At 36.9% G+C, this 18,346-nt stretch overlaps 3 protein-coding genes and 1 long non-coding RNA gene across 5 annotated transcripts; 3 read left to right on the top strand and 1 right to left on the bottom strand.

Annotated features, from left to right (window-relative positions):
- Nucleotides 1-25: 25 nt before the first annotated feature.
- On the top strand, nt 26-4,293 carry LOC121804672 (peroxisome biogenesis protein 22-like). 2 transcript variants are annotated; one of them, XM_042204302.1, is made up of 9 exons: nt 31-277; nt 848-1,084; nt 1,236-1,283; nt 1,590-1,646; nt 1,735-1,836; nt 2,615-2,680; nt 2,984-3,085; nt 3,511-3,628; nt 3,702-4,293. In XM_042204302.1, exons 1-8 carry the CDS (start codon nt 185-187, stop codon nt 3,613-3,615), a joined length of 810 nt encoding a protein of 269 aa, XP_042060236.1. In that variant the 5' UTR covers nt 31-184; the 3' UTR covers nt 3,616-3,628; nt 3,702-4,293. The 2 variants fall into 2 exon arrangements, with proteins under 2 accessions (XP_042060237.1, XP_042060236.1); XM_042204303.1 differs by lacking the exons at nt 3,511-3,628; nt 3,702-4,293 and adding an exon at nt 3,336-3,504 and having other exon boundaries at nt 26-277.
- A 1,487-nt stretch (nt 4,294-5,780) lies between these two features.
- Nucleotides 5,781-9,536, top strand: LOC121804671 (traB domain-containing protein-like). Its single transcript, XM_042204301.1, has 9 exons — nt 5,781-6,237; nt 6,689-6,736; nt 7,373-7,432; nt 8,181-8,264; nt 8,369-8,473; nt 8,677-8,790; nt 8,880-8,980; nt 9,061-9,172; nt 9,247-9,536. Exons 1-9 carry the CDS (start codon nt 5,860-5,862, stop codon nt 9,373-9,375), a joined length of 1,131 nt encoding a protein of 376 aa, XP_042060235.1. The 5' UTR covers nt 5,781-5,859; the 3' UTR covers nt 9,376-9,536.
- A 375-nt stretch (nt 9,537-9,911) lies between these two features.
- LOC121805458 (syntaxin-132-like) lies at nt 9,912-13,166 on the bottom strand. Its single transcript, XM_042205307.1, has 13 exons — nt 12,893-13,166; nt 11,906-12,019; nt 11,769-11,825; nt 11,518-11,566; nt 11,338-11,426; nt 11,178-11,251; nt 11,051-11,093; nt 10,902-10,962; nt 10,776-10,801; nt 10,620-10,697; nt 10,447-10,527; nt 10,313-10,378; nt 9,912-10,241 (listed from the first exon to the last, which is right to left on the bottom strand). The coding sequence occupies exons 1-13, from the start codon at nt 12,908-12,910 to the stop codon at nt 10,080-10,082; spliced, it is 918 nt and encodes a 305-aa protein (XP_042061241.1). The 5' UTR covers nt 12,911-13,166; the 3' UTR covers nt 9,912-10,079.
- Nucleotides 13,167-16,829: 3,663 nt separating this feature from the next.
- Nucleotides 16,830-18,346, top strand: LOC121802637. The gene is made up of 3 exons (XR_006050826.1): nt 16,830-17,596; nt 17,742-17,972; nt 18,064-18,346. It is a non-coding gene; the product is annotated as an uncharacterized LOC121802637 (long non-coding RNA).

The raw sequence follows: 18,346 nt of genomic DNA, 5'->3' as shown, positions 1-18,346 counted from the left end.
TTTTTGAGAAAAATTACAAAACAAAGTGAAAGAACTAATAAATTGACCCCACTCGATCTGCTCTCCTTCGCCTCTGTGCAATAAATTCTTCAGCTACAGCCTACAAATGCAACTTAGCAAAGAGGGCTTCAATCGGTTTTTGATCAATTGGTAGAGGCAGCGCATAAATCTCCGCGAAATCGTGATGGCTGATAATTCCAAGGACGATCTTCTGCAGTTGATCAAACGTGTTGGAGCTTTCCTCTCTCTCAAGTTTTCCAATTTCCCCCGCGACATGGTGCGTTTAGATGCTCTCTCATCTAATTTTCATTTTATTGTTTGTTACCCTCCCTGTTTCTCCTTGACCTTTTTTTTGCTAATTATCGAGCATCGTTTTGTTTAGTGCTGATTCTTTTAATTTATCTTTTTTCACGTACGAATTTGTGGTTCGAGCCATCTTCTTTTGGGGCTATTCTCCAATATTGGATACTGTTGTAAACTGCGAAGTGAGGAATGAGGATCACTTAATTTTAATTATATTAAATTAAATGTATTAGAATTCCTGAATTTGGCAGATATTTTTTGGAAACTAAATTTGATAGCTTGAAGAGAGAGTGTGTATATCGATTTATATTAAATTAGGATCAGCTAATTTTTTTTATGGATAAAAATGATTAAAGTTGATAGCTGGAGGATTGTTATTGATTATCAGTTGATTTTATCATGTACTAAAAATGACTAAATTTGATAGCTGGGGGAGTGTTTTTATTGATAATTTTTAAAACTGGGAGCTGAGTTATTGCTTTGGAATTGTTTTGGCTGATAAAAGATGAGAATGTTTGGCCAAATGATGTCTAATGTGTTGCAGAATTCGCGATCAGTTGGGGCCATAGCAGGGCTAACACTTGCTTTAGTGTTTACTTGGAGATTATTGAGAGTACCTAGTGAACCTCAAAGAAGGCAATCAAAACGGCAAGCTCCGCCAGCAAGTAGTTCTGGTGTTAGTACTGCTGAGACAGTGAATGCTTCGTCCTTGGGGGCTATCAATCCTACAGATGATTCGAGAACCCAGAATGTTATCGATGAGTTCTTTCAGCCTGTAAAGGTAGGTTTTTCTTTACTTTTTTTATGGATAAATAAACAGAAATTTTTAAAGGCCACATCACGGTGAACTCGAACCCCGAGGCACGCAATCTTTTGTTTCAGTTATGTGTTGTTGGTAAACAGAAAAAGTGACATTCTTCATCCCACTGCAGCCAACCCTCGGACAGATTGTTAGGCAACGACTGAGTGATGGAAGGAAGGTATGATTCGAATGCTATATCATCTGATTTTCGTTGGCAGTGTGACCAATCACTACCCAAATGCAATACCAGGACACATTCCTGATACAAGAAGAATGTCCTTTTCTGTTCTGTGCATTTGATATCTGTTGTGTGCTTACTGAACTTTCAATCATTGGAGTCTTTTTCTAGTTTTGTATGAGCTTTATCAAACTTTTGATTAAGTCAGACACGTCAATAATGTGGTTCGGGATATATTAAATAATCACTCCCATAATCCCATGTAAATCACATTCAACTTTTCTTTCCATTACATATATTGTGCAGGTAACATGTAGGTTGCTTGGTGTTGTTCTTGAGGAGAGCACTCCCGAGGAACTACAGGTTGTTGCCTTCATCTTCAAGTCTATAACATGTGAAAATCATGAGTACAAAATTACTGAATCTCACGGTTAATGGTTTTTGTTTTCAGAAACAAGCGACTGTAAGATCATCTGTGCTGGAGGTGCTACTTGAGATCACAAAATTTTGTGATCTTTATCTGATGGAAAGGGTGCTCGACGATGAGAGTGAAGTAAAGATTTATCTTTTCCTTGTTTACCAGTAATTTATTTTCGTATGGAGTCTTTTTTTCCAGTTGAATGTTGATTTCGTTATCTGTGATAAGTGAAGAACTTAAACCTCTTGCAACCCATCATGTTGATTTACATCTCACTCTTCATGTTTGTTATTGTGTCACTGGAATCATATTTTGTTCCCAGCTTATGCTTTGTGCTCTTACATCAGATTTAGATGTACTCTTTGTCTCTTCCAGAAACATTTATTTATGGGGTTTTCTTACTATGAAATTTTTACCAGTTTCTGTTATTAATCACTTGAATTTAGTTTCACCCACTTGCTAGATTATATGATGCTTATCTATTCACATCAGAAAATTACTATCTTTTATCTATAATCTGGTCCTCTGAAACAATCTCTATTTATTTGGTTTTATAATTATGGGTTCAAATTGCTGACGACATGAACAAAACATAAGGCTTCTTATTTTTTTGAATTTTGATAAAAATGTTTTTATTCTAACTTTCAGAAAAGAGAAAACATAAAACATAAAAAGTCCTATTTCAATAATTTTTTATTGAGACATTTTAGTAGCTCTGTCTCGTGTAGTCAACCATCTTAACTAGAAGAGAAACAATCTCTTCAATCCTATATAAATGGGGAACAAATCACCAAGACTCAAAATTTTGTTGTGTGTTGGTCATTTGTCATTATGTGGCGTATATTTCATTTTATGTGTTTTCTATACGGCACAATTTACTCCAGGATCATCAATTAGTTTTTTGTCATTGCAGAAGAAAGTCCTTGTGGCACTGGAAGATGCTGGGGTTTTTACATCAGGTGGCTTAGTCAAAGATAAGGTAATTGTGGGCTTTCAGTTATTTTCTTTTTATATATTGATCCTCTGTGTTATAATCTGGAGACTACTTGATTTAGTGGATTGTCTTTTGGAAGAATCAACATTGGATGCTGTCAGTTGAAAAAAATGTTATGCGCTTATGTAGCTAAGGAAAATTAATGTGCATTTTACGTGCATTACATTATTGTTAAAAACTTTCCTGTTCTGATTGTAAGCTGACTTTGCTTATTGTAGTTAGAAAATATGTTACATTTTTTCATCTGCCTAGTGCCTACATGTTGCTTTAACTTCAGTGAGCTTGCAGGTTCTTTTCTGCGGCACGGAGAATGGACGAACATCTTTTGTCAGGCAATTAGAACCAGATTGGCACATAGACTCAAATCCTGAAATCACTACCCAATTAGCTGTATGTTCTAACCCCCCTTATCTTTTGTTATCTTCTGTTCTATTTAACATAAGATAAGTATTTAATGAAAGCGGAAGATGTAAATCCATGAGCAAATACAAAGTCGAAACACCTCCTAGTTGCTTGACGTCCTTTTAATCGATCAGTCTAAAGTAATCTAAGTTTCTTGCAATAAGTTAATTAATCAGTTTTGAGTTTTCATCTAAGTTTAATGGAGAAAGGTGATATATTGTACAATTGTTTTCCTAAGTGTGGAGGGTTGAATATCTGTTGTCTTGTCTGCGGACGTTGTGCTTTTCTTACTGGTATGTGAGCTGTGTCTTCTGCTACTTTTATGCTTCATCAATCATGCCCCCACTTGTTTTTTTTGGAGTAGTGTTCCACATCATAGCTTGGAACTGATCGTCTTCAGTATCATTTTTCAGAGATTCATAAAATATCAGCTTCACATCTCATCTGTGAAGCTCGAACGACCTGCCTCTAATGTCTTTACAGCACCATTCTTGGAACAATTCTTTGGTTGTGTTTAATGTTCAATATAAGGTATTGTCATTTATTTACTGTTATCCTCACTCTGGGTTCGATGGCAGTTACATTGTTTGTTGATCACCTGCAGTTGCTGGATCCAGACGGGTGACATTTAATTAAGTAATAGAAGCGACACACCTTATGATACAAACAAGTCCAGAACTTCACCAAAAACTTATTCTTTTTGTCCACAAAGCCTTCAGAAAATTTCGTCTGTGTACTTTTATAGTGTATTATTTTTAGAAATAACTTTGTCCAGTTGGAAATTTCAACCTTATAACAGTGTAAGCCATCAGGATTTAACCCCTGTTGTATTTCGTGTCACCATCATTTATACCCATTCTGATTGGTGCTGTTTCACGGAGAGGTGAAACCCAATGTCCTCGTCTGATGCAGCAGGAAAGATCGATCAGCACCTGCTCTCTGCCATGAGCAAGATCGGCACAAATTGTTAGAAAGCGTGTTCCCAGGTTATGTTTTTGTTAAAGTTTATACGCTTCATGTCCCGTTTCCATTTGTTTGCTTGAGATGGGCCGTTGATTAAGCTCATTATCGACTTTCTTGCTGCTGGTATGTGAATGTTCTTGTAGCATCGAATTGGGAGGTAAACTTGGTTGGAGTTTGAATGTTAAACGTTGCTTGACTCAACTGCTGTTTAAATATTAATGGTGGTTGCATGAGTTGTTTTTCCCGCATTTTGTTTTGCATTATACTACTTGGTACTATATACTACATACTTGTTAGTATATATTATTATCTCAAAAATTTAGAAGTATTTTGTTCGAAAAATTTGATATGATAATTATGGTATGTATTACATTTTGAATTTTATAGAGTATGTTATAAAGTATTTGTTACATTTTGAATTTTGGCTAGAATTAAAGTTTGAGCTATAGTTTTATAATAATATACTGTACTATATATTTTACTATGAGGTGGTCTATTTTTTTGGGAGTTCTTGTGAGATCGTTTCAGTGTGAGATGGTTTATAGATTCAAACATGTGCAATGAATGACCTAGTATTTGTAACAAAATACATTCAAATTATAAAGTTTAAACTTTAAAGGCACTCCCACATAGAACTCAAATCCGAGAGAGAACTCGAATCTGAGACTTTTGGCCTTACCTCTGTACTGGCAAACTCAACTTAGGGAGGGAGCGCAACACGTGGACTTCCTAGGTAAAGTATAAAATTCAATATTTAATACAGTATTGAACACCCCTACCAAATACTATAATCCAACTCTTCAACAAACTTTCAGCTTTCTTATTGAGAGTATAAAATTTTTCATGTGCATGTTGGTTATCTGTAACTATTCCTTCCGTCCCACTATAAGTGATGCGTGTTCTTTTTTGAGTTGTCTCATTATAAGTGACACATTTCCTGTTATGGCAAAAAAAAACCCTTTCTCTCTTACTTTATCCTTTCGACTATTTTTTCTCTCCTACTATTTGTTATTTATGCACACTATATCAATAGGTAGTGATAACATTTTTCTTATAAATTTTAAATTATGATTTGGACCGTTAGATTTTAAGATTTGATGTCAATAAACGAAAAATAACATCAACCGAAAATGTCAATACAACGTCAATCGGTTGACAATGTTGAAATTGTTTTGACATTTTTTGTTGACGTTATTTGTCATCCGTTGACACCAAATCTTGAAATTTAACAATCTAAATCATAGTTTAGAATTTTTATAATATAGAATTTGCATATGATTACATTGTCTATATTAATTTTGGTTAAACTAATTGAGATTAATCCTGATTGAAATCGGATTCATATCCAATTGCCGTTTTGAGTTAAAAATCTTGAATGGCATAAACATTCAAGTATAGTGATTCAAACCAACGGATCGTAGAACAGTTAGCAGCGTGGAGCTGTGATCTTGAGGTTACGGGTTCTAACTCCACTATTTGTTGGGAGACTTTCGGCCTTAATCCGTAAATCTGATTGAGCAGGAATCCGATTTCACCAAAGGCAACCGTCAAAAACGGCAGATTCGAAAAAGAATAGTGATTCAGTTTATTTTACTAAATGTCTCCTTTTAAATAGAAAGTATTGCACAATTTTTGTAAATGATAAAACTTGGTGAATGGAATAAGATCAATATTATTTTAAAATATAATCTCTCTAATTTAGATCTTGGTTATAGATTTGAATCTGATTTTATTTTCTTTTCTTTTCTTACATTAAATACGCACTATTTATCCCCAAAATTGAAAAACCTCTACAACTTATGTACGGATTAAACCGACTCAGTTGTCCAAACCACCTCGTCGCCGCCGCTAGCACCAATTCGAAACGGTTGCTCCGCCTCAATCCACAGCTCAGATCCATTGCCCTCTCTCGCCGCCGCGTGATGGATCCTCCGTCTCCCGTGGCGACAGCCGGGATCGGCGATTTTGTGAACGTCGACAAAGAGGGTAGGATCCCCGGAGAAGACGACGAGGCTCTGCCTGATAATCAGAGCTCGATTAGTGACAGTTACAACGGCTATGAGAGGAGAATTTTGCCGCCGGAGCTCTCCAAGAGTGTGGCTACGCTCACGTGCGAGTCGGCTGCGGACGGCGGCATCTGCGATGTTTATTTGGTCGGAACCGCCCACGTTTCTACGGTAATATTTTGATAGGTTTGTTTTAAAAATTTCATGATTTTGCAGTAGTTAAACTAATCTGATTGTTTTACTTTTTCCAATTGTTTTTTCTCAATTTGTTTACTGCTGGGAATTTTTTACTTATTGTCGGGTAGAAATCTTTATTGAATCACAATATCGAGTTAATTGCACTTCCATTTTTCCAATTGTTTTTTCCTCCTTTTGATTACTGCTGGGAATTTTGTTGCTGATTGTTCGGATAGAAATTGTTAGCAGTATCTTATTTTTTGGTAAAGAAAGCAGGCTAAGCCTGAGTTGAAAATAAACTACAGAAATGTATCATGTAGTAGCCAAATATTAAGACCTGATGGTGCATTTTTCCAAATGTTTTCTTTTTTGATGCTGATTGTTGGGGTAAAAATTGATGTTAAATCACAGTTGACTTAAAAGTTAATTGTTCTTTCATTTTCAGGAATCTTGCGAAGAAGTTCAGGCTGTGATAGATTTCTTGAAACCACAGGTACTGTACTATTGACATTTAGAAGCCACTACTTGATAGATTGAATTACACTGTCCTAGTCAAGAAATGTAATTTTAGGTTTGGGCAAATCACCCAGGAAAATCATGAAATTTGATAAAATTCTAGTCACTTCCGCAAGTTTGAAATCAACCGCTAATTTCATCACTTTGACATTTTTCGCAATTGACCCATGGCAAAAACTTTTGGTGGCCTGTACATCATTTTAATTTATTTAATACTTATTTTAAAAAGGAAGATAGAATTTCAATTTGGGTAGAAGTAGTTTCTTAAAAAGAAAAGGGAATGGAAAATGAAAAGAAAAATATTTATTTTAATAGAAACAATGTCTTATGAGTGGCCAATGTTTTGTCTCCATTGTTTTTACTGATTGCCACAATTTACATGATTTTCCCAAAATCTGAAGTCATGGGACAATTGCGAAAAATGTGAAAGTCACGATAAAGGGGGCTGATTTTTAAACATGCGGGGCTAATTTTTAAACTTGCGAGACTGACCATAATTTGACAAAATTTCATGTTTTTTCCAGCAATTTGTCCTTTAGATTTTGTGCTATTATTATGCCCCATTTTTTTCACTCTACTAAATAGCCATCATATGTTTATGCATCTATCGCAGGTTGTATTTTTGGAGCTGTGCTCTAGCCGTGTTGCTATTCTTACTCCTCAAAACTTCAAGGTTGGCCTGTATTTGTATTCTTTTCTCTCTTTAAAATTAATTGGTTTACATTTTAGTGTTAGTGATTAGTTAGGAATAAACAAGAAATGATAGCACTGGAGCCACACAGTATGCTTTTGCTCAGTTTCTTGAAGATGTAATTTAGAATTGGTTGCATCTTTACTCTCTATGAATTTAATGTGATATGGCTCAAGATTGGTCTGAGAAGATAATTAGCACTATGAATTCTTTTGAACTTTGTTTCAACTCCTAGATGCCACTTAATAAGGTCGCTGAACTCGACTTGGCACCTTTATTCTCCATGACGTATTCTTAAGAGATTCAAAGGAAAATGTTGACGAGTTTGTTTGAGGGTGTTCAAGGCATATGTGAATTAATTGTTAAGTCATTGGGAAACTAATTCTTTTGTGTAATTGTCCTTGAGAAGTTGTCATAGTTGTTCTAGGGACTCTTTGTAAGCATTTATCAAGTGCTTCAAGTGGCATCTTAGACATGTGCATATCTCATCGTACCAAGGCTCATATCAGAAGACTTGTGATACTGAAATATATATAGAAAAGAGAAGGACCAGGTTATTTTGAGAATTATATGTACCACAAGAGGTCAAATTTGATTTTCAAAACAACAACTAATGATCTTGACTCGCTATGAACACTCCCCTAATCTGACTTTGTAATAAGGTACCCGATAATGGTTATTTGGAATGCTCATTGTCAACTAGAATTCATATATAAGCCACGCTTTGCAGGTGCCAACCACGGGAGAGATGGTGGACATGTGGAAGAAAAATCAAAATCTTTTTGGGATACTTTACAGCTGGTTTCTTGCTAAGGCATGATCCTATTTGTCATTTTGCTCACTCTTTTTGACTTGTTCAACATACTCCACATAAATTTGGCAACTTCATGGTATCTTCCGTAATCTGTCATTTTCTAGGTTGCTAGTCAACTTGAAGTTTTGCCTGGTGCAGAGTTTCGAGTGGCATATGAAGAAGCCATGAAATATGGCGGCAAAGTTATACTAGGCGATCGACCTGTCCAGGTACTTTTCTTCTTATTTTCACTAGTATTATAAAGTAAGATAGAATCCAATTTGGGCAAATTAGCTGCTGCTGCTTCTTCCTCCATTTATTAGTAGCAGCAAGTTTCGTCCTCCTTTCAATTTACCATAGGCAAAAAAAATCGTGCATGGATTATTTAAGCTCTTTCTGCCTTTTGAGTTACTAGTTTTTTCTTCTTTGGTAGATTACGTTGCGGAGAACATGGGCCAAGATGCCTCTTTGGCACAAGATAAAATTACTGTACTCCTTGCTGTTTCAAGCAGTTTTCTTGCCAAGCCCAGAAGATCTTGCGAAGGCGGTAGAGTCTCACTGTATAGATAGTACTGACATAGTATCTGGGGAAACGAGTTTGAATGATTTTAAAAGGTGTATTTTCCCTTTGTGTAGCTGAAGGAAATGGATGATGCTGACATGCTAACTCTAGTAATTCAGGAGATGAGCAAGAAGTTTCCTAGTCTAATGGAAACCCTTGTCCGTGAGCGCGACCAGTTAGGCTTCTGATACTTGGTAGTAATTCTTACCATCCTTGTAACATTGCACGCGTTGATTGTTTTCATTCCATATATAGATATATGTCGGCCATGTTGCTTAAAGTAGCTCGTGAGCATAATTCTGTGGTTGCTGTCGTGGGAAAGGGCCACTTACCGGGAATCCAGAAGAACTGGGAACAGCCTGTTGAGGTAAAGATTTTGCCCGACTGTTGTATCTCGTTCCATGATGTTGATTTGTAACTTTATGCTCTTGAATGTTTCAGCTGAAGCAACTTCTGAACATACCAATTGAAAAAAGGTCGATTTCAGCGGTGAAGATACTTAGTTCTGTTGGAGTAACAGTTGCTGGGGTTGCTATAATTTCTGGCATTTATCTCTCCTTCAAGAAATAGCATATCATTCGAATGGTTTAATCTCTACACATTCAGTGTTTTCGATTTTGGAATCAAAAGTAACCTTTTTCTGCTAACCTTATTTGTTTTTCATTATAGTTTGGTTTAATACAAATATGCCATGTTCGTGAAAGCAAAGCAATGGCATGTACCTTTTATTATACACTTGCCCATAAATAGATGGTAAGAAATTTAGTTTGAGCTTCAAAGGCATGCAGCTGTATTCCTTTGTCATAATTTTAAAGTAACTTAAAAAGGTTTCGCATTACCTCCCATAAAGTACATAGAAACTGCTGTTTTTTCAGTAGAATGCAATGTACAGTAGTAACTTTGGCTTTGCATAAACTCAAATAAAAGAAGACGAGGATAATCAAATAAAAAACAAATTTGAACTATTTTATAATGGCATTGAGGTTTGAAGTGTATTTTCTTGGGAATAAGAGAATAATAAGATTTGAAGTGTATTTTCTTGTAAATTGATTACCATAGATTTGAATCTTCAATTAATCAAGCCTTCTACTAGTACAAGAATAAAATCATTAAAAGAATAGTACTTATTATTTTCGCATCTCCATCTAAAAAAAAATATTTGTGACAACATTTACCACTTATTTATACACATTCGTATGAAACCTATAGAATTTATGGAACTCTTTCAAGGCTCACAAACATGAAAACAAAAAGCTATATGCAAAGAGCAAGTGTCAATTTTTCCATGGTTGGAGCACGCTGAGCACTATAATAGCTACGATTACTAAGAGAAGTATAATGGCAAAGCACATGCATTTTCTCGAGCTCTTCTGCAGTCTTCTCGCATTCTGAAGCGCAGTCGTCCCCGACTGGACGTGGTCGACTGCGTTCGTCACCTAAACGAGATATCCTTTTTTAATCTTCTATACCCCAATTTGACATCGTTGCGAGTTTGAGAAAAACAAACCTGACTTTCGATGTTGTCCAAAATGTCTCCTTGAGCTTCGACTAGCACGGCCATATCAAGGTAGATCTGCAGAGAGAGATCAAGGGGTGTCAAGAATCTTGGTACGTGATCCAATGGATTGCGATATTATGTACCTGATGAAGGTCGAGGAGCTTCTTCTCGATCTCCTTTACAGCGTCGTGCCTCTCCTGAATCTCCTCCAAAGTGTTCATCACCTAGATGTCGTGAAATATAAGATACTGTCACGCAATCCCGGATTTACGACTAAGGAGTTTCGTGGTAGTAAATTATAGTTAAAAAAAAGTACCTGTCCTCGTCCGGATTCTTGCATCGCTTGCTGGAATATCTGTTCACTGTTTCCGGTTTCAATGAGATTATTGATGGTCTGTTAGTCATGGAGGTCCAAAGTGAATATCTTGGACACGGTGCAGATTTCGGGTGATGCATTGTAAGGAACGCTTACCTCTTCATCTGGTCGACTTCCAGTAACTGAACGTCCACAGCAAGCGTTAGATTAAAAATGAAACGAAACATATATTGAAAGAAATACTCCCTCCGTCCCTTAAAAAATGTGCACGTATTATATGACCTGTTATTACTCGTCTCTCAACAACCTCGCGATATTCCTCTTCAATCCTCTGTCTCAAACTCTGTTCAAACAAACATAACATCTCAAAAGTCCAATGAATTCTTGAAGCAGAAATTAGGAATCATCCGTCAATGGGGCCGGAGACAGACCTGAAACTCCGTCACGAGGTCTCTAAATTTCTTCGTCAAGGAACTGCAGGGAACAAGTCATTGTTAAGCTACTTGTACCAAACGTAAAGAAGGAAAAAGCAGATGATGTTTAGACTTGTACACGCACTTTGTCAAGTTCGTTCTTGACCTATCAATAGCTGTCCCCTTTCCGCAACCAGGCTTCTGTCGATTAGCTATGTTCTGAGAATAATTCGGAGAAATCAGTTCATGTCACTATGATAAAGATATGCATAAACCGAAGAGAGAGGGAGAGGTCTGAATAACACATCTTTGTTTAGTGCCTCGATTTTCACTTTTATACCGCGTGCTATCTTTCCCACTTCACCAACGTCTTTCTCCATCCGCTTCCTGATAGCTGGATCGAATACAATGTGCTACAATAGTAAAACTAGAAAGAAAAAAACATCTTTTTTCCCAATTCTGTTAAAAGGCATTATGAACTGCACCTTTCATCGAAGATGCTTTGGTAACTGATTTTGACTCCTCATTGGCTTCCTGACAAAAGGATGGTATCATGGTATGTATGAAAATGAAAACAAATATGACTAATTTTGTCTATACTTATCTTAACAACAGATCATTTTTGTTTTCGATATAATAGGCTAATAGTAGTTTTCGATAACACACCACCAACAACAGTTGTTTAAGACAAACACATAAGCAAACGTCGTCTAAATATGAAATCCTGTACTCATACCTTGAGGTTCTGTAGCAAAACAGAGAGCTTGTCCACCTGCTTCTCAACCTCTTGTATCTGCCAACAACAATAAAGATGAAAAGTTACGAGGATTAAGACAGGGATACGAACATATGCATGGCCACTTTCTGTCACACCTGCTTGTTGAAAGATTCCAAGGACACATCCGAGCTACTCCTAGTAAATCGAGGGCCCATCTCTATATCAGGCTCGCCTGATGTGTTGCCTTTGGTATCTTCAACGAACGAGTCCTGAAATGCACTCAAAACTTGAATTTAAAGGCGAGATTTAAGAATCATGTTTTGTGACAAGATTCATACCTATTGAAAATGTAAAATGGTTTTATGTTGATGATTTGTTATGCAATAAGACACGTAGGTTTGCTGGCTACAAAGGAACATTTTAGTAGCTAGATTCTGTTTATTCCAATAAAAACATTGTATCTCAAAAAAAAAATTTAGATTTTTTCTTGTAACATTGCAAGCAAAGCACAACTACTGTATACAAAAAAAATAGGAGTAGTAACTAGATTCTGGTTTTCAATGTAAAAACATAGTAGTACTATTTGTCACTTATTCAAGAAAAGCACAACTACCATAACACAGAAAACAAACTAGTATTTCGCAACTAAAAACATAGTGTTTCTCATTTACTCCAACAATTCTTCTACCATCATTTTCAAGAAATGAACAAACTGTCAAATTATCAATATTTTTGTGCAGAAACCCCTAACAAATCAATCCAAGCCACGGAAAACATTTCTTCTAATAACCACGAATTCAAAATTTAAAGTTGAATCTGAAAGGAGTTTGTACCTCAAGAATTCACCATGATAGATTTTACAGAAAATTAGACAAATTTACAAGGAGAGACTTCATAACCAAATCAGATTTTAAAAACAAAAAAACATACAAAAATTTCACATCAACGGCATGGCATGATCATGCAAACAAACCTTGAAAAACCAAAAAATTCGAGACCAAACTAACTGAAATAACCAACCCAAGAAGCATCATAAAAATGAATTCTTGACTACTAATCAATCAACAACCAAAATACAAAATTAGCAGGCAAAAACAAACAATATGGGACTTCCACTAAATCGACAAAATGGAAACACTAACCGTGAGAAGATCGTTCATCTCAAAAATTGTTCAAGTAATTAAGAAGAAATTGTGGGATTTTTCAGAAACTGTTTGCTGAAAATTCAGCAGAAGATGAAATTGAAGAGGCAATCAAAGTTGGAAATGATAGGCATAGGCGTTACGATCAACAATTAACAGTAAATTACTAGTGTTTAGTCAAAATCAAAGTTGGAACCAAATTAACGACTAATCTCCGTTGAATATTTGCGGCTCAAACAACAGTCGTGACGCCACAACGCGCCACGTCAACACTTGTTGAATTTGTTGTCTTTGATTAGTCTTAATAGACTATGGTATATGATGATAAGATAAAGACAGAGAATATAAATCACATACTACTAGTATTATATAATGGTTCTACAAGAATATTATATAAATTCTTGCTTTTGAAATATTTTAGATTATCTTTTTAGTGCGGCTTAAACGTTTACTAAATTCTAGTCTTAAGAAAATTAATTTTTTTATATATTTTCATGACAATTTTAGATTTATAGGCTGTAGCCCAAAGATCTACATGCCCAAATTTTTGAGCCATTTAAAGTGGGTATAGGCAATATTTTTTATGTTTTTAATAGGGATAAGTTGTTTTTTTACCTTATTATCTCCCCGTTAATATTTGTATGAAAGTCAAAATGCAATAAATGTTCATTTAAAGCATAATAAAAGGTTTATTGTCTGATTAATGACCAAAACTGTATTTATATTTATTTTTTGAACATACATAAACTTTTCATATGAAACGGGATATTTTAAATATATATATGGGCTATGAATATGCAAATTAGAGCCCAATTTATTGACCCATTTAGAGCAAAACCGCATAAGAGCATCCACAATAGAAATAGCCCACCAATAGCCCAACCATAACCTAGCCACAAACTCCTCCTGCCACATCATCAGCCCTAAAAATCCTCATGTCACATCATCAAGACAAGCAAATAGTTCAGCCATAGCCTAGCCACATCACTCAAAATTATATATAAAACAAATAATTAACAATCACACAACATACGAAATTAAATTTACGACACAGCTACGGGAAAATTTAATAATACTATTAAAATTTTAAAAAGTACATTAATTAAAAAAAGTACAATAAAAATAAAAAACGCACATTAATTAAAAAAATTCACTCATCGTCTCTGTCGCCTCCGTCGAAAATTTTTAAAAAAAAATCGCTAGGCGATGCGCTCGGCGATCCGGACCCTGCAATGGCGCCGAGCGGATTGGCGAGCGCCCGTATATCGCCCAGTGCTAGGCGATTTTTTTTTCAGAAAATCGCTAGGCGGTTGCAATGGTTCGCCGAGCGCACCGCATAGCGCCGGGGCTCGGCTAGGCAGTATTAGAGCATCCACAATGGCACCGAGCGCACCGCCTAGCGCCGGGGTTTGGCTAGGCGGTGCACTAGGCGCCATTGTGGATGCTCTAATACTACTTTAATTGGGTTAAGAACATTCACAATGTGTGAATGGTCGCCACATCAACACTATTTATTACGGCACCCTTTTGCAGTGGTTCGTACTAGTGTCCCCTATCCTATCAATTTATTTTTTATTTTGAATATAGTTAAATTGTGACACAGTCTATTTTTTAAGTGTTTAATCGCTAGTGTTCAGATTAATAATCGAGTGAAAATCATTCTTACTATCAAATTTGAAAAGAAAAAAAAGGAGAATTCATTGCTCGAGGGATAAGAGAGCTTGAGATGAGATATTGCTATGAGTCTATGACAATCGTTTAGCTGAGAGATAGATACATTGTGCAATGAATTAATATACTACGAGTACTTTGGTGAAGCATCTTAAATGGCTCCACAAACCTTAGTGAAATCAACTAACAAACTAAGCAAAAGGAAAAATTCTAATAACGTATAACAAAGAATCAAATATGCTACCCTTTTTCGTCCGTTTCCAATTAATTGACACTCTTACTTTTAACAATGGACTCCACATTCCACCCATTCAATCCACTCACATTTTATCTGCATAAAATTAATACTTCATTCGTCCCAAGATAGTTGAGTAATTTTCTTGTTTGATAAACAATTTATTCCCTATCTTACTTTACTCTCTCTTCATCTCTTTTACTTTATTTCATCTCTTGCTTCTCTTTCTCTACTTTAACCTTTAACAAATTAATTTCTTAAATCTCGTTCCCAAAAGAAAATTAATTTGTCTCAACCCAAATCAATTTCAACTCCTTATCAAAAGAGTAAGACCAAATATTAAAGTATTAGGCCCAAAAATTAAATAAATAAGGCCCAATATTCCATTTTATTAATATGGCCCAAATACCATATTAACTCTAATCCAGTCCCCTTAAACAAAAGGCCAACACAATTAACCATAAATTAACTCAATTCTCTCTTCATTCTCCATCAAACGGATACTCTCACACACAATTTGCGCCGCCGCCACCTCTCTGTCTCTTTGCCGGCAGCCGGATTTTTTTTAGAAGCTATACGACGTCCTTTCGAGAATAAAAAGTCGGGGTATTACAATCTCCTTTCAACATGTCTCTCTAAATGTCACGACCACAACTCCCTAGTCAAAGAAAGTGTAGCTACTTCGCGACTAAAATATACTGAACTATCTCAACTCTTCATGAATATATAACTTAATTCAAGGAAACATTGTTTGAAATGGGATAGAGGTACAACCATATTAAATCAGAGTGAAATATGAGACATTGTCTTTACTAAAGCAAGTCCAAGTTTACGCAACGGAAGAGTTCCAAGACAGATGTAATATGTATGAAGACATACTACACCAGCTATCCTACTTATTTAGTCTTCTGTCCCAACACCTCCTCTGCCTCGACTGATGAACCTGCACATTAAGGAAAACAATATCGAGGGCTGAGTACTTGATATACTCAGTGGGCTTATGCCGAAAACTGTTTTCTTTTAGTTGTCAGCCAAGTTGAGTGAACGCGGGGTTTCTTTTCTGGAAACAAGTCCCGGTCACTAAAATCTATTATTTCTTTCTGAAAATAGACTGCAGTCTTTTAAACGTCTGATGATATACCATATCTCAATGCGTGAATCGGGAATGCGGCCACATTCCACGATCACTGGGCCGGCCAACCTGGCGCTAGCTCACGACCCCTGGACCGGCCAACCTGGCGCTAGCTCACGGTCCATATGTGTACACTAGTCTGAGTAGGATTTACTGACCTACTGGGACCCGAATTCGATTTAATTGGTTGGCATAGCCAACAGATAGGTAATCATAAATAAAACATGGCATGACAACTCATTCAAAATAAATCATGTTTTCACATAAAACATGCTTTAAAAGAAAGAAGAGAAAGGCACACCTCAATTGCTTAAACTCTTGCAAAACAGGTGCTTTCCTGTCCTGAGATTACTAGTCGATCGACGACGTTCATTTACAAAATTAATATACTTAAATTAGGCTTTAAGTAATCACTTATCTTGCATGTATGCTGCCTAAGCATGTGCTCTTTATTTCTTCTTTCTTTCTAAATTTTAAATTCTGAAATCCTTAATTAAATCAATGATTTAATTTATTCGGAGTCTTGCCGAACTTCTCGGGTATAATAAATTCTTGGATTATCTTAAGTATTTTAAAATACTTTCTGTGACTAATGAAATTCTCATCTATTTATTTACTGGGTACTATTTCAACACGGCTTAATAATTCTCTTCTTCCGTGGCTTAGGGAATAAATTCCATTATACTTTTGAATTGATCCAAGATAATGGCTTCAACCAAATTAATGGTCTTAATAAATAAATTCACAGGCCCAGCTAGGAATTAATTATTTCGGCCCAGAAAGCACCCTTTTTCTTTTCTTAGCGAAATGGCCCAGATTAGTTGACTGGCCCAGCTTCAACATTTTGTTTACCCGGGCCCAATTGTTTTAAGGAATTGGGGAGGCCCAAATCTATACCCCTAACCATCCGTCTCTCTCTCCCTCATTTTCCTTTCACAAACCCAAATTATTTTCCCAAATCCTAGCCTCTCGATCGGCGCCCTCTCGGTGGGTTCACAGTTGTGCTGAGGGGTTCGGCTTCTCGTCGTCGGTCTTCCCCTTTCTCGGGTCCCGCCGCCGGCCGTCGTACACTCGCGTCAGTGGAGGTTCCACCGTCGCCTCCAGCTGTAGAGAGCGGCTTTGCGATGAAGACTAATGCGGGGGCGCTTACCTCCGTCGTCGGTGGCCTTCCGCGACGACGCCCTTTCTCCATCTCCATCGATTCTCGATTTAGGGGGGGGGGGGAGAAAGAGGTCCGAGCTCGTGATGGACAGAACGACGCCTTGCCCGTCGGCCACCACCATCGTCGTATGACTCCGAGTCCGGGCAGCCCTGTTGCCGCTGCCCAGCAGCGCCCCGGTCGCCATCTCTGTCAGATTTCCGAGGCCGTCGGGAGTCCGTCTCCGACGAATTTCAGTTGCGAGATGAGTTCCACTAACTTATGTTCTCCCCTTTTTTCGCTAGTGTCTTACATCTTTGCATATTATGCTATAAGTTTTCTATATGCGGATATGGTATTCGTACATGAACTAAAAATGGAGTGGAGTTACCTTCACTGTAGAGTATGAGTATTTCGCTGCTCCTTACTCCTAGCTTGATCTCCCTCACTCCTCAACTTGCTACTTTGTTGAATGAATTTGGTGTGATAAAGGATGGAGCCGAGGCATGAAGTATTTATAGGAGGAAGGTAACTGAAAGCTGCTAAGTTTGTTATTCAATGCCAAGGAAAAGGGGTCCTAGGCTGCCCTTTCATTGGCTGTCTCTCATGCGAAATGCAGACTCGTACTCGTGCATTTATTTGCATCTCAGCCTCATTTGTTGCCTTATGGCAGGGTACCTCTGTCCCTTGTATTTTGCTGAACCTTACTGCACTCATTGTACATTTTCTGCACGTGCATACCTATGCAACGAGGTACACTGGTCCTTACGGTTGGAGATTCCTGCAAGGCTGTGGAAATGGTGACTTTACCCTGGCTTATCGGGCTGGTATGAGCTGTGGAGTGCAGGGAGGATGCAGCTTCACACCTTTCTTGTTTAGGCAAGTTTTGGTCTTCAAACTTAAAGTAGGTTTGCCTCTTATCCTTGCTTATTTTGCCTATCAAATGCCTTGGTATCTTATGCATTTTTCTTTGGCTATTTGCTTGTTCTTGGTAGGAACAAGGGCTGACCTCGTCTAGGTGACTTCCCCATCAGTTCGGCCCTACGGGCCATCGGAATCTAGGCTGAAGCCTCGTTAGGAAAAGGACTCGAAGCTACTTGATATACTTTGTAAAGCGATAGGGTTTTTCTACTTGAAAATCTCCCTTTTCTTTAACATGTAATAGTTAATTGGTGTGTATTACTTTTCAAGCATTTGTAATTTTTTTAGCTTGAAACTCTATGTATTGTATTTCTTTTATTCAAGAAATAAAAATACTCCTCCATTCTTTATGTAAAA

The sequence above is a fragment of the Salvia splendens genome, chromosome 5 (assembly GCF_004379255.2).
Source record: "Salvia splendens isolate huo1 chromosome 5, SspV2, whole genome shotgun sequence".
Taxonomy (NCBI): Eukaryota; Viridiplantae; Streptophyta; class Magnoliopsida; order Lamiales; family Lamiaceae; genus Salvia; species Salvia splendens.
Note: the sequence above shows the minus strand (reverse complement) of the source record. Positions and strands in the feature narration are given on the sequence as shown.